Raw genomic sequence first — 16,070 nt, forward strand, 5'->3', positions numbered from 1 at the left:
ACTGAACCCTGGGGAACCCCACATTGAAGGCTTCAGAGGCCCGAAGAGTACTCCTCAAGCATCACTTTTGGGAATGATCACCCAAGTAGAACTAGAACTACTGCAAAGCGGTGCCTAACTTGGACGTCTGCTCCAGAAGGATACCGTGCTTGATGGTATCAAAAGCCACTGAGAGGTCAAGGAGAATTAAGAGGGACACATTTCTTTCTCTCCTGGCAGAGGTCATCATACAGGGCAACCAAAGCGGTTTAGATGCCAAAGCTGGGCCTAAATCACAATTGAAATGGCCCATTAGTTGTGTCATTAGTTACTATGGGCAGGCTGCCTTTGGGATTTTGATAATTATGTATTGCTGTTTTTATCTTTTTGCTTTTTTGTATGCACCCTCATTTTTGCCTAAATGGCAATTCACCTGCCAAGCATAATTTGTTTTTATTTTGATAGTCAAGCAGTATATAAATTTTATGAAAAATATAATTCATTGTGTTTCCGTTTGCCTTTTGGATCTTCCCCCACATCTTGGGACCTGAGTTTACAACTCGAATGCCATATTGACCTCCACTGGCTGCAGTTGCTTGGCTGAATTTGAGTGATTTTCCCAGAGGACATTAACAGAGTTCTTGGGGCTCTCTAGCCAGTTTCACACACACACTTGGCTGACTGTAGCCAGTCAAGTTGAGCTACTCAGTTTGGTCCATTCTGTGACGGTTTCCTCTCTTAGGGAGGGACTCCTATCCTCCTCTCTTGAAGGAGACAATTGTGTGTTTTCTACTTTAGAAGGTATCCTTAGATCCCCTGAATCTAACTAATCTGGTCAGTTTTATGGGCAAAGTTTATTTGTTTGTTTGTTAAATTTCTACCTTACTCTTCCTCTGAAAGGATGGGGTGGTAGCAGTTTGGCTCTGGGACATTCAGGAGGGAAATGATCATATAGATAGTTATCAATCTGACTTCAGGCTAAGTTTTGGTTGGCAACTGCGTTGGTTAACTGGCGGATCTATGCCATGGGTAGGCAAACTAAGGCCCAGGGGCCGGATCTGGCCCAATCATCTTCTCAATCCGGCCTGCGGATAGGGTTTTTACATGAGTAGAATGTGTCCTTTTATTTAAAATGCATCTCTGGGTTATTTGCGGGGCATAGGAATTCGCTCATATTATTTTTCTTTCAAAATATAGTCCGGCCCCCCACAAGGTCTGAGGGACAGTGGACCGGCCCTCTGCTGGAAAAGTTTGCTGACCCCTGATCTATGCAGTGCTTTTTTTCTGGGGGGACACATACCCCTAAACATTTTGTGAATCTAAGTTTGGCCTCATTGAGGGGCAGTATTTCAATATGAGTAGGAAAATGAGAGTTCCCCTAAACATTTTTTTTAAAACTGGATCTATGTCAAGAGATATATAGGGGCCTATCCAAGCAGGCTGATTTTATTGGATCTCTTTTGCTACCATTGTGACCTTCTGAGGCATTGCAATGTGCAGTCTCCTTGTTAGGAAGATCCCAGAAAGTAATCTTGATGCATTTATGCTTTGCACTGCTTTGTGGAATTTGTCTAGTGGAGCGCCTCAAGATCTGATATTGTCCACCACGTTCTTCAATATCTACATGAAACTTCTAGGAGCAGTGTATTTGGAGATCTGGCGTGATCTTACCACCACTTGGGTGGCAAAAAGCTACCTATAAATAAAATGGCACCAATAAGTTGATTACACCCAGCTCTACTTTTTTTCTGCCAGGCCTGGGCGAGGAAGTGGTAACTGAGAACAGATGTCTGGTGGCAGGGATAAACTACAGGAAGAAGAATAAAATGAAACCCATACGCTGAGATCTTCAGAAGAATACCTGCTCCAATTAAAAATCCTACATAAGTTTGGGAGTGGCATGAAGGTGCAATGGGATCTGCTCTTCATAGTGCACTCCCTAGGGAAGGTTGCCATGCAAGTTCTCTTCTTATCCTCCAGAAACCTTTTCTTTCAAGTTGGTATTTCGGATGGGAGGCAGATGTTGCTTTACTGAGTGGGTGATAAACAATTAGAAGTCCTATTTGGAGCGGCCCCCCTTGAAATTTGCTGAGAATGATTAAATATTGCCCACTGTTTCTTCTGTAGTGCTTTGTTTCTTCCATTTATAAAAGTATTTATATGCCACCAGATCGTAAAACGTCAATGTGGTGTGCAACAATAAAACATAAAACTGCATTTGAAATGGTACAACATAATCGGAAAAACGACTTGCTAATTCAGAAGCTTTTAAGCAGTTGCAGGCGGAATAAAAAAATAACTGAGAGAAGCCTCAGCGTCAAAATCAAGAATGCCTGCCGAATTTCTATAGCGAGGGAGCAACAAAATTAAATACCTGGTATCTGCTTGAAGCCAGTTTAGCTTCTGTGATATGGGGGAAATCTGGATGCTCTCAGGGACTGAGCTGTGATGTAAGTGTTCAATTGGTCTTTAAGATATGTGGGACCCTAGTTCTTCAGGGCTTTATATACCAATCTGAGCCAGTAGCATATGGGAGCCGGTGCATATATTCTAGCAGAGATGATTCATACTGTTGGTTGTCTGCCCCCACCAGCAGTCAGTAGCTTGCTGAGACCCTTAAAGCCAGAACTATTCTATCATTTTCTGGCCAAATTCGTACAGTCTCCTTTCCAAGAATCTTGGTCCCTACTCAGACTAGGACAGACAAGTTTCATAACTTCACCCTACCCTCTTGCTGGTATGATTTGATCTCTCAAATGGCTAATGATTTTCCATAAATTAGCATTCATTCTTAATTGCAAAGTCATGCAGTGTTAGAAGGAATTCAGGCATGGTAGCCCATAACAGTATTTTGAAATCTACGCAATCGCATAAATCAGCATTGATATTGTTGCTATGCAGTGCCATTTGTGCCGTTTTCCTAGTGTGAGACTCGATTCCTATTCACTAGCTAAGTTTTTCTTCCAGCCAGGTGCAGGTTAACAAGAGCCTTGCCATTGCGAACACCTCTGAATCTTGAGATAGGGTAAGAAATTCTGATGTTTCAATATGTTAAGGTTGTGTTAGTCATAGCTGTCAAGTGTCCCTTATTTGGCGGGACAGTCCCTTATCCCAGTGCCATGTCCTGCTGCTGTCCCTTATTGATGATGCCCCTTAAATAGGCTACTGAAGGTAATGGGGCCCTTTCCATGTCCAGCTACCCTTTGTCAACAACAAATTGTTGCTTTTTTGTGTTGAATATATGCTACATGGTAATTTATGGACCTAATAGGTATCTAAAGCCATTTGCATGCAACAAAATATGTATTTCATCAAAGTAATTGTTGATCCCTTATTTTGGCTGCTGATCCCTTATTTTTGAGGCTGCTGGTCCCTTATTTTCAAATCTGTAAGTTGACAGCTATGGTATTATTTTAATTCATTTAAAACATTTACCGGTATATTCTGACTTTGAGAAAACCCTTCCAAGAAGGCTTACCATAGAACACATTTTTATTTTCTTGATTGCTCACTGATTTTACACTCCATGATATATCTGCATGAGCAGGAGATTGCTGCTGTTTGCAGGGTTCTCTGGCTTTCCATGGGTTTATGCCTGGCCGCTGTGGGAACACGATGCCCCTTAGTTCTCCAAAGGCGTTGATATGATGACAAGGGAACCGTTATTGGAGCTAGTTGTATGGCAATGTACTGTGCAATTACAGTAATCTCCTTTCAGCACTAATCCGTACGATGGTGACAGGGATCCCCTCCGAAGTCCCTGCGGAGGAGGACATGCTGCAAAAATGTTGATAGGCACCGACTGTTTGATACGGAAACAGATGATATTTAGGTAAACTGCTTCACATGGAGGGTCCAATTCAGCTGATAGCGAATAGTCTTCGATAGGACTTTCCTCCCAAATATTCTCTCTCCTACATGAATGAGTCTGATCTTTTTAAAAGAGTTGTGTGTCGAGGTCCCCAGGGCCACCCCAATAACTCACACATCACACAGAATTTTTTGTTTAAGGTTTTTGGCATAATTTTGTCCACAACTTTATTAAAATACAAACATGTGAGTGGTTGCTTAGGCATTGGTTGCGACTATCTGCCCCCACCATGGGGGACAGACTGACATTCCACACGATGCAACAGTCAGAAAAGGGGAATACACTTGGGGCTAGCTATGGAGCAGGGAACCTGCCCTCAGCCCTCCCCAAATGCAACCAGGAGCTCATTGCTATGGCCCGAGCCCCCTTGACAGAGTGGACAAGCAATAGTTAGCCCCCGATTCCTTTGACGGAATCCCTTGCAGCAGCATTAGAGGGGCAGGCAAAGCCAATCCATGCCCCTCAACCAACCAAACCATAAACCAATGCCTAACCGCAACCTTACAAGTTGTGACGATTTGCTACGCAGTAGGCAAAAACCAAATGGCCCCAGCCAATCAGCCAGATGGGCAAAATTCCCACCGGGCCCCTGCCCCAAAGCAGTCAACCCCATGACAGGCATAGCAAGGTCAAAGTGAACAACCCTAATTCTAGGGGGGGGGGGCGGGCAATCCGATGCACGATCGAAAAGAGGAAGCCCTAGCCTCGTGCAAGGAGTTTTAGCATTTCTGGCTGTCAATCAACAAATGGCAACATTAACTTCTTCCCAACAACAAGGGAAGCCCCAATTGCATCAGTGGCCAACGATCAATTAGCCCGCTCCCAACTTTGGAGTGTCCTGGAGGCCCCCACTGCAACACGTGCTCTCCATGAAGGAGAACATGCTTTACCTACATTAAGGATCCATGCAGTATGTCTTACGGCAGTGAATTCCATAACAATGGGTTGTTTCTAGCACTTTTGTCCTTCTTCAGCATGTTGTCCATTAATTTCATTGGCCTTGTTTACAAACCATCTCAAGCCATAGTTAAACTATGGCATTTCACTAGTATTTGTGTGCCATGGCTCACAGTGAATATTGCATCTGCAAAGTATGGGCCAATGTTCATTTATTAACTAAATTTCATGCAAAGCAAAGAATAAAGCATAGCAGGAACAATTTGTGTACAATGCAAGGGCTGGGTGTGAGATTTGATAGTTTCTATTTGGAAAGAAGGTTTTTCTAAAAAAAGACTCTACCCAAATAAGTCATTGGACGTGTCTGGAAGCGTGCAGAGTGCTGTTTTCCTTTTGATAGCTGGGGCAGACTTTTTAGCAGTTACATTTGGAGACACATCATTTTGATATCCCCCAAACGTTTGCTCTTGCTCAGTAGAAGAGTAAGAATTGTCTGCCTTCTTGTATCCACCCAGTTCACTGATCTGAGCATTCTTCTTGATTGGAAGGAGGTGATTCAAGCAGAGGTTACTAAATCCATTACTTTTGTAGTCTTTCCTGAAAATAGCAGCAGCTTCCTCTTAATGTGGGTCCTGCTGCATCTCTGCATTGGGAATAACTCAATCAATCACACCTGATGCAAGTGAATGATCACTCTCCAGAAGAGGTTGATTGGAAGGGGCCAAGTCCAGACAACGAATTATGCAAAAATATGGTAGGATAAGAACCCCCCATGGATAAGAACCTTGGGTGTGCTTAATTGTTTGTTTCTTGTGTTCACGCAGTTTGAGAATTGTTCATGGAGAGAGGAGAGCGCTTCCTATCTCTCTGTGTGCATTTCTGCATTTTGGACCATTTACTTTTTCAGGTTCATATCCGTTTCCCACCCAATATATGTTTGTTTAACTTTAATAAAATGTGTGTAAGCAAAGGTTTTAGATCCCCAGGGGTCTGGTTAGATATCACTACTTCCTAACATTCTCCCTTCCTTTTAATATCTCAAGCTCAGGATAATGGTTCTCCAGATGCATCAGCGTTCAGTGTTTACGTTGACTCTCACTTAGTAGACTCTCACTTTATTTTCTGCCAAAGGCCGTAGCCTTTTCCAGGCTCTTAATATTGTCTCACTCTGGACCTACTGGCCTGTGCAGATGGTCCTTAATCAGTTGCCAACTTGCAGTTTGGACGTTCTGCTCCTAAAGGAAGCACAAGAAATGCCTGGTGCTAAATCAAAATGGTGATACTGCAACCAGTAAGTGGCTTTTCTGACAGGCTTTTTACTTTCCTTATTGCAATTTGTGTTTGATTGGAAAACCCTGGCTTGTGGGAGAAAGGCTTCGGGTTTTCTTCCGCCTTTCTCCTAGGAATGGTCGGAGATGAGATTAGGAAAGAAGACCAAACTATGTTCCAATACGCAACGGTAGCTGCCAGGATATTGCTAGCGCAAAATTGGAAAACCCCTAATATCCTAACTATTAGAGAATGGCAAACTAAGTTATTTGAGTATAAAGAACTAGCAAAGATGACACAGAAGATCAGGCATCAAAAAAACGTAAAATTTATTAACGATTGGAATAAATTCATTACATACATAGAAACAAATTTAGGAAATATTAAAATCACAGTAGGTGTAACATAAAACCTGCGATGTATAGATAAAGGTTGTAAAAAGATACCGCAGGAAGATACTGTGGGGATATAGCTCAAAACCGTGATGGAGGGAAGTCAATTAATGTTATGCTATAAACTGATGTTTTTTCTTTGTTGTTCATTTATACGTTTTTGTTCTTTTACTTGATATGTTTGTGGTTTTCTTTTTCTTTTTGTTTTTCTTCTTTTTAAAAAACAGCTTAATAAAAAGAACTTACAAAAAAAAAGGAAAAACCCTGGCTTGTGTTAAACGATAAACCAAACTGGGGCTTACTGGGGCTGCACAAATGTGACAGCTCCTGCAGAGGAGCTTTCAGCTGTAGTGTGAGCAGGAACTAAAGTGATTTAGAAATGGTTGTATTGGGAGGGGTGGAGGGAGGCAGGAATCAGTTCTGGGTGTCACCAGCAGGGAAAGAAAGCTAAGTTTGCTAGCAGCACACCGCTAAGTAAAGTTTGTTCCTTCTAATCCAGTCTCTGCGGCTTCTTTGTAATCTTGCAAATGCTACATGAGCTCCCCTCCCCCTGGGTGCTGCTCAGCAGATTGGTGGAAGAAGTCCAAAAGAGTGGACAAGCTTTTCTTTCCGGCCCTAAGGGCACCATTGGTGCTGGACAGCTTCTACTGGATTTGGCTCCATGGAAGGCAGAAGACCGTTACATCTACAGCTGCCCATCTGCTTCTGGCAGAGTCTTCCTAGCAGTAGCAGAAGTGCTGCAACAGAAGCAGCCATGCTTGGTTTTTGTACTATGCAACCAATTCATAAACTCGCCTCTGCTCAAACTAGGCAGCTTCCTTAGAGGTTGGGAATGGGGATGCAAGGGCTGTTCTTCCTTTTTTTAAAAAATGAATATTTATTAGCATTTTCAAAAAAGGACAAAACATAAAACAACAAAAACAAAAACAAACAAAAAAATACGAAAATCCAAAACTAAAAAAAAACCATTAAAAACACCTGAAAGTTCAAATACTTATTTTCTTTTAACTTGTTTCTCAGACCTCCTCACACCTCCCCTTCTTGTATCCCAATTTAAATTATTGGCTCAGCAAATCCTTAATTTACTTCTCCATTTTAACTTAATTTAACTTATTCTAACATGTTATTATTTTACTTTTCTTCTTTCTTCCATTTCCTCAATTTATATTTACAAACCTTATTTTCATTTAATTTAGACCATTTTAAAAAATCAATTTTAACCTATCCAAATTTACACATCAATATTTATACCTCATTATTTTTTCTTAAACATTTTTCCTAAAGTCGAGCAAAATTTCCCTTCCACGTTCTTCCATGGAGGCAGGGGGTAGGAAAAAAGGGAGAATCTTCTCTTGCCATGTCCTTCTTCATCCTTTCTACAAAGAAGTAAGTGTCCAGACTAGTTGGAAAGTAGCATTAAAATTTTAATAACTTGATTTATAGTAGAAGAGAGAAGGTTATTAACACACACATCCCCAAAAGTAGTGAAATTCATCAATAGCAGCATTTTCTCTGTAATGGGGGGGGGGGACGGGCGGGACGATGACGACAAAGTATCCTGCCAATCTCTTGAGCCTGTGGTCAATCCACAGGCTTCCATTCAGCCAAGAGTGGAAAAGCCTGACCTCTACTACTGGACTATTGAGCTCATCCCTAATTAGTTATTTGCATTCACTTATCTGTGGAGTGCAAAGATTTGAGAAATATGAAGAGAGGCCACAGGCAGGAGTTGAAGCAGTAAAACTGACCCTGGATTTGACCGCATGGGGAAATGGTTCACCACAGGGAAAAAGAAAAATTCCTGTACATAGAAAGCAACAGACTGCAGCTTGGGATAAGGAGAAACTTGGTCCACTTTGCATTTTGCCTAATTCACGCTTCCTGAGGCAGACAGCAAACTGAAATGCAGCTGCCCTTTAAAATTTGCGCTTCTCTAAATTTTGTGGCAGCCAAAAACTGCACAAGAGCATCTATTTCAGGGGAAAGTATTCATAAAAAGGGGGAATGTGCCTTTTTTTAAGGACTTATTGTCCTTAAAAATGCCTTTTTTTAAGGACTTCTTTGTAAAAAAAAAAAAAAGCAATCTGATAAGTTTGATGTTGTATAGTTGAGGAACAGTTTTACTCCAACCAAAGCCTTGGTCACCTGACCTTTTTCTACAACACTGGCATTACGGTTGGTATCTGGTGGTTCCATGCCTTCTCTTGGACAAGCTTAGTTTGGTGGAGTACAGTAGCTGGACAATTTTCATTCTCCAGTTGATATCAGACATGCTAGAAGCTCTAACCACTCTTTCTTTCCACCTTTGTGAGATCTGGGTTACCATTTCACATTTAACTTGCTTCGGCAAGAGTGCCGGTCCTTCAGTTCCTGAGATCTACTGCTAGAAACCCCAGTGTTTTCTCCACAGACTTCTCTTTTTACAGAACAGCAAGAAATTGTCATTTAAGTATTAAGGAAAACGTAGTCTAGACTTAGGTGAGCTCATTTCATAACAAAATATGGGAATGAGGAAAACACATTTCTTGACCATAAAAGGGCAGCCTACACGTTGACAGTCATTTCTCCCTCCCCCGAGCAGAGCAGAAAGCTGCTACTAAGTGGTCTGGAGATGCAAGTTGCAAAAAGCTAACACATTAAGGCTGAAATTCTCAACACAACTAGTAGGGAATAAGTTCTATGGAGCGCAGCATGGCTGACATCTGAATAAAGTTGCACTGTTACTATACTGTATTGTACAGTTTTGTGGACCAGAGTGTACAACTAAAAGTAGTGATGCTACTAAAAGCATTAGGGCAACTGTGGGCTAATAGGCTACTTCACCCCATTTTTTTCTTTTGCTAGAAAGAAAAATGAGTTTTATATTTACAAAGCAAAAGTGCATAGTCTGCATTATTAAAGCATAACTAATATGGGATATGGCATCTTGAGATGTTCAGCTTAGAACATCTGCTGTGTTGTAAGTGGTTAGTCTACTATTCTCTGACTTCTTTGCAAGATCCCAGCAACCAGCAGTCTCTAGCTGCTGGTCCACTGGTGTCCCACCAGTGGTTTTATCTTCTGCTCACTCCCGATATTGAAATACTTAATGCGTTATATAATCACACATGATTTCCCCACTCCACTTCATTGGCTGCTATTTGCAGGAGTGAGAAACTTGCATGATGTTACAAAGGCAGAGTGGAAGAAGATGGGGTGAGATTCTTGTTTTTAGTGGTAGTCGTAAGTCTGCTGTAACATTTGATTAGTAATAGTACACTTAGTAATAAACGCACACATCTTTGCTCTTCTCTGTGGCCACCGCGAGGGACACTGTGAATACACAGGCTTACGGATCATGCATGGATTCAGTTTTGCCATGTAAAAATTCAGCTGGTATCAGTGGAATGTATGTGTGAATTAGTACCTTACAGCAAGAACTCCTGAGATCAGTGTGCAGGTCAGATTTTTCTGAGAGTTTTAAAAATAGGAATGATATGTCTACATGCATGTACGAAATTCAATCCCTGGCCTCTCCAGTTAAATGAATCTCAGAGAGTAGGGATATGAGAGATTTCCATGTGACATTCTGGAGAGCTCTTGCCACTCATAGCAGACAATATGATCTTAAATCAGTACAGTATAAGGCAGATTCATAGATTTTTTTCCTAGCTCAATGAGAAAGCAGGCAGAAAGCCCAGGGTTAATTCCTGGCACCTCCAGCTATAGGGGTCCAGAACAGCTGGGCTGGAAAGGGTTACGGCCAGTCACGGTAGATAATATTGAGCGCAAAGAGCCAATGGTTTGTCTAAAGAAGCTTTATATGACCATATGAATTTGGGGGAAAGCTTGCATGAATTTATTGGCCGTTTGGTATTGCACACACAGTTTGTAAAACTTTGCATCTGCATAATATTGAAAAGAAAATGATGGAAAGAAAAACAACCACCACCAACCAGTTGACTATGTAAGCTCATTTGTTTGTCTCCAAGTTGACTCTTGGTTCTTTTTCAGATCTTACACGTGAACAAGGTGATGTCCATCTTGTTTTATGTGATATTCCTTGCTTATCTCCGTGGCATCCAGTCTACCAACATGGACCAAGGGAGTTTACCAGAAGATTCAATAAATTCTCTCATTATAAAACTTATTCAAGCAGACATCTTAAGAAATAAGATCTCCAAGCAAATCACAGATATAAAGGATAGTGTTCAAGACACAATGAAGAAAACAGAGACTGCTGAGCCTGATATGGATGGCAATGAAAGTGTGAAACTCGATTTCCAGCCGGTTATCTCAATGGATACAGAACTACTAAAACATCAGAAACGCTACAGCTCCCCCAGGGTCCTCCTGAGTGACAATACCCCATTGGAACCCCCACCATTATACCTTACGGAGGATTACGTTGGCAGTTCTGTGGCGGCAAACCAAACGTCTCGGCAGAAGAGGTTTGCTGAAAACAAGAGTCATCGTGGGGAGTATTCCGTATGTGACAGTGAGAGCCGATGGGTCACAGACAAATCTTCTGCCATTGACATTAGAGGACACCAGGTTACTGTGCTGGGAGAAATCAGAACAGGGCCTTCCCCAGTCAAGCAATATTTTTATGAAACAAAGTGTAAACAAGCCAAGCCTGCCAAAAGTGGCTGCCGTGGTATAGATGATAAGCACTGGAACTCCCAGTGCAAAACATCCCAAACATTTGTACGAGCATTGACTTCAGAAAACAATAAACTTGTAGCCTGGCGATGGATAAGAATAGACACTTCTTGTGTGTGTGCATTATCCAGAAAAATTGGACGAACATAGGTCTGTGCCTCTCCGTCGTATAAATTATTATGTCTAAATTATATGATATGCATGTAGCATATAAATGTTTATATTGTTTTATATATTATAAGTTGTCCTTATTTATTAAATTCCAGAAAACTGCCATGTGTGTATGTATATGTGTATGTATATATACATATATATATGCATGCACATAAACAACACCAATTAAAAAACAGTAAAGTATGGATATCTACAATTGGCTACACCAGTTTTCATGACAGCTTGTGACTTCTGTTCCTCTTCAGCCTTCCATAAGTTGCCTGTAAAATCTTTGTGTAACATTGGTATTTTTTCGCCCAGAACTGTCAATCCACTGACTTTCATGGAGTAAACCTGTTAAAAGAAATTAGATCAAGTTGCCGAGACTTTTGTACATGCTTTTCCATTCCTTGATGATAAGATTAAATATATAGTGTTTAACTGTATCCCTTCATCCCAAAAACAAAATTAATCAATGTAGGCTATAGCCAGCATTGACTAGTAATAATACTCATTTTCTGTATGTTCTGCCAGCTTAACTATTAGAGTTACCATTTATCCCCCCCCCCCATTCTGTCCCATGTCACTGTTCCAGACCCACTGCTAATAAGCCTGCAATTTAAGTTTAGGCTTGTTTTTCTTTTCTTTTTTTTAAAAAATACATTTGTTTTGTAACTGTTTTTAGTGCTGCTAATTTGTCTTTTAGAAGGCTAGGAGAAAAATCTAAAACATTTGTCCTAGAAACTTACCAAAGCCAAGTGGATCATTAATATAATATATAAAAGTTGGGATTCCTCAAAATAAGCACTTTTTAAAAAAATGTGAGCAGCCTTCTTCCATTTGGAATAAGCTGTTTTACTCCTAACGTTTCATTGCATTTATGTGTTTATTGGTACAGTAGGGGAAAATCCGGTTTAGATTTTAGTTGCTACAGTGTTCAGATATAGAAGACGATATATTTCTGGAATAGGCATCAAAGCCAGTTCCGTTCGAAGCTGCTGAAATGGTTTTGGAAAACTTTTAATGGAAAAAGACATACTGAAAATTGAGCAAACCCCCTTTGTGTGGAACGAGCACTCGTAAGTCTTCGAAGTCTCAATGCAGTCCACCTTCAATTTTGCATAGCTGGTCATATGGAACAGCTAGTAGATCAATCCCAATTCTGTCTGCTGATCCTTTTTTCTGGATTAGTGTGCAGATGTTTCTGGACATGTGTGTTTGCAACACAGCTCCCACACTTCCTTTCACCCCCTTCCAGCCCTTCCTGGGTTTTCATGTTTGTTTTCATTGTAACTATATTGGTTTAATAGCAATTCAGCAATAAGAAAGAAAGATTGTGAATGAAGAAACAGGTGCCTGTAGCTAGTCATTTCTATTTTATCGCTTAGTTATTTAAGGGACGCGGGTGGCACTGTGGGTTAAACCACAGAGCCTAGGACTTGCTGATCAGAAGGTCGGGGGTTCGATTCCCCGCGACAGGGTGAGCTCCCGTTGCTCGGTCCCTGCTCCTGCCAACCTAGCAGTTCGAAAGCACGTCAAAGTGGGAAGGTAAACGGTGTTTCCATGCGCTGCTCTGGTTCGCCAGAAGCGGCTTAGTCATGCTGGCCACATGACCCGGAAGCTGTACGCCGGCTCCCTCGGCCAATAAAGCGAGATGAGCGCCACAACCCCAGAGTCAGCCACGACTGGACCTAATGGTCAGGGGTCCCTTTACCTTACCTTTTTATACATAGATTTCTATATCATTAAGGGGAAAAAATCTCTTACGTTTTTCTGCACTCAGATTCCCAGTTCTGCACACACCCTAAGAGGAGTTGCTCTTTCATTTTGGGGCAAGTGAAATCTGTCTCTAGTTTCTCCTCCTGTTCCATCAGAATTCAGTGGCAAAGTGTGTTTTACTGTGTTAGTCTGGAAACAGGACCAATGAAGAGATGCAGCGACGCTACCTTGCATAACCTTTTGCCCTTGCCCATCAAGATGTTCCTGAGAAAGAACATCTGAATGTTCATCTACTTCTAAGGAGGAGCTGCAGAGGCTGGGGAAATGGTTTAATTCAGTTTACAAACTAAAAGAAAAAGTGCTATGTAGTTTGGAAACTTGTTTGTTCACTGTGCAGTTGGGCATAACCAAAGACATCATAACCAAATTTTGCATGGTGGTTCCTGAGGTCAAGGAGCAGGCTTTCATCTATGCTTGGATACAACCGGATGTCATTTTGAATCAATACGGGGTAAGGTAAAGGTAAAGGCACCCCTGCCCGTACGGGCCAGTCTTGACAGACTCTGGGGTTGTGCGCCCATCTCACTTAAGAGGCCAGGGGCCAGCGCTGTCCGGAGACACTTCCGGGTCACATGGCCAGCGTGACAAAGCTGCATCTGGCGAGCCAGAGCCGCACACGGAAACGCCGTTTACCTTCCCGCTGGTAAGCGGTCCCTATTTATCTACTTGCACCTGGAGGTGCTTTCGAACTGCTAGGTTGGCAGGCGCTGGGACCGAGCAGCGGGAGCGCACCCCGCCGCAGGGATTCGAACCGCCGACCTTTTGATCGGCAAGTCTGAACCTTTAAAAACTGCACTGATTTAACCATTGTTTTCAAAACCGCACTAATTTTGTTTGTTTGTTAGAATTCCCACGCAATGCGGGGCTCGAAGCTGCTAGTATTACGTGATTTAGTAATTGCCGAGATAGGGATGCGGGTGGCGCTGTGGGTTAAACCACAGAGCCTAAGACTTGCTGATCAGAAGGTCGGCGGTTCGAATCCCCGCGACGGGGTGAGCTCCCATTGCTCAGTCCCTGCTCCTGCCAACCTAGCAGTTTGAAAGCACGTCAAAGTGCAAGTAGATAAATAGGTACCGCTCCGGCGGGAAGGTAAACGGCATTTCCGTGCGCTGCTCTGGTTCGCCAGAAGTGGCTTAGTCATGCTGGCCACATGACCCGGAAGCTGTACGCTTGCTCCTTTGGCCAATAAAGCGAGATGAGTACCGCAACCCCAGAGTCTGCCATGCCTGGACCTAATGGTCAGGGGTCCCTTTACCTTTACCTTTAATTGTCAAGTATTGTAGATGGTTCCATAAGACAAACGCCCCCAAAGTGAAGGCAAACAGAAGAGCTAAGAGACAAGCTGACACATAATATTTATTGCTACTTAAGGATTGATGTATGGGACGCAGGTAGCGCTGTGGTCTAAACCACAGAGCCTAGGGCTTGCTGATCAGAAGACCGGCGGTTCGAATCCCCTCGACGGGGTGAGCTCCCCTTGCTCGGTCCCTGCTCCTGCCAACCCAGCAGTTTGAAAGCACATCAAAGTGCAAGTACAGTGGTACCTTGGGTTACAGACCCTTCAGGTTACAGACTCCGCTAACCCAGAAATAGTACCTCGGGTTAAGAACTTTGCTTCAGGATGAGAACAGTAATTGTGTGGTGGCGGCGTGGCAGCAGCGGGAGGCCCCATTAGCTAAAGTGGTGCTTCAGGTTAAGAACAGTTTCAGGTTAAGAATGGACCTCCAGAACGAATCAAGTTCTTAACCCGAGGTACCACTGTAGATAAATAGATATTGCTCCGGCGGGAAGGTAAATGGCATTTCCGTGCGCTGCTCTGGTTTCGCCAGAAGCGGCTTAGTCATGCTGGGCACATGACCCGGAAAAACTGCGGACAAACGTCGGCTCCCTCGGCCAGTAAAGCGAGATGGGGCTGCCCTTGAGACTGACCCAGAAACTCCAGCGGGTGCAGAATGCCGCGGCGAGACTCCTTATGGCGTCTTCGTTGCGAGATCATATTCATTCAGTACTATACCAGCTGCACTGGCTCCCGGTGTAGTACAGGATCAGGTTTAAGGTGCTGGTTTTAACCTTTAAAGCCCTATACAGCCTAGGACCCTCGTACCTACGGGACCGCCTCTCCTGGTATGTCCCACAGAGAAATTTACCGTCTGCAAATAAAAACATCCTGAAGATCCCAGGCAACAGAGAGGTTAGGCTGGCCTCAACTAGAGCCAGGGCTTTCTCGGCCGCGGCTCCAATCTGGTGGAAAGCTCTGTCACAAGAGACTAGGGCCCTGCGGGACCTGACATCTTTCCGCAGGGCCTGCAAGACAGAGCTGTTCCACCAGGCCTTTGGTCAGGGCGCAGCCTGACCCCCTCCTCTGGCAATCTGCACAGAATTTTGCTTAATTGGTTGCCATCAATTTGATTTTAATTTGATTTTAATTAATTTTAGAATGAATGTTTTTAGAATGTTGGATTATTTTGATTGTTGTTAGCCGCCCTGAGCCCAGCTTCAGCTGGGGAGGGCGGGATATAAATAAAATTTATTATTATTATTATTATTATGAGCGCTGCAACCCCAGAGTCGTCTGTGACTGGACTTAACTGTCAGGGGTCCTTTACCTTTACCTTTTTAAGGATTGATGTAAACTCACATTCCTTAATTTTAACCATGATTTCATGTTTGTGTTCAGTATGAAATCTGGAGTTCACATCTCTGGTATTCTACCATACTCATTATTGGCTAAAGTTGCAGTAAAGCAAAAGGTGAACTACTAGGCATAACAAATCAATCAGGAAAACATACGTGAAGGATAAAACGTTCATAGTTTTAGCATTTTGCTTTGAATAACCCCAAAGTATTAATTCACAATAGCCAATTGGTATGGAATGTAGCTCTGAAGTACTGTGAAACGAAGCAGCCAAGGTGCCTAAGAGTTCATCCAGGGAGAAGCCAACAGGTAAGTAAGTTGAATTTTCAAACAACTCCACAGAAAATTTCAGTAACCCATAATACTCGCTTCAAATGCTGTTTTAACACTTCAGCAACAACCACCTTCTCTTGTAGCTTTCTAGTGAAGAAATGGACCACTCAACTACATTACG

The 16,070-nt window shown here is 42.6% G+C and overlaps 1 protein-coding gene across 4 annotated transcripts in view; it reads left to right on the forward strand.

Annotated features, from left to right (window-relative positions):
- NTF3 (neurotrophin 3) overlaps positions 1-11,569 on the forward strand; it is a 69,991-nt gene extending 58,422 nt beyond the window's left edge. For 3 of the 4 annotated variants that reach the window (XM_081911882.1, XM_081911883.1, XM_081911885.1), the window contains exon 2: positions 10,402-11,569. In XM_081911882.1, the coding sequence (XP_081768008.1) occupies positions 10,402-11,199 (798 nt within the window). In that variant the 3' untranslated portion in view covers positions 11,200-11,569. Of the gene's footprint in view, positions 1-2,928; positions 3,005-10,401 lie in introns of those variants that run through there. The other variant, XM_081911884.1, reaches the window with a different exon arrangement.
- Positions 11,570-16,070: the final 4,501 nt, after the last annotated feature.

This window comes from Podarcis melisellensis (assembly GCF_964234715.1).
Source record: "Podarcis melisellensis genome assembly, chromosome: 5".
Taxonomy (NCBI): Eukaryota; Metazoa; Chordata; class Lepidosauria; order Squamata; family Lacertidae; genus Podarcis; species Podarcis melisellensis.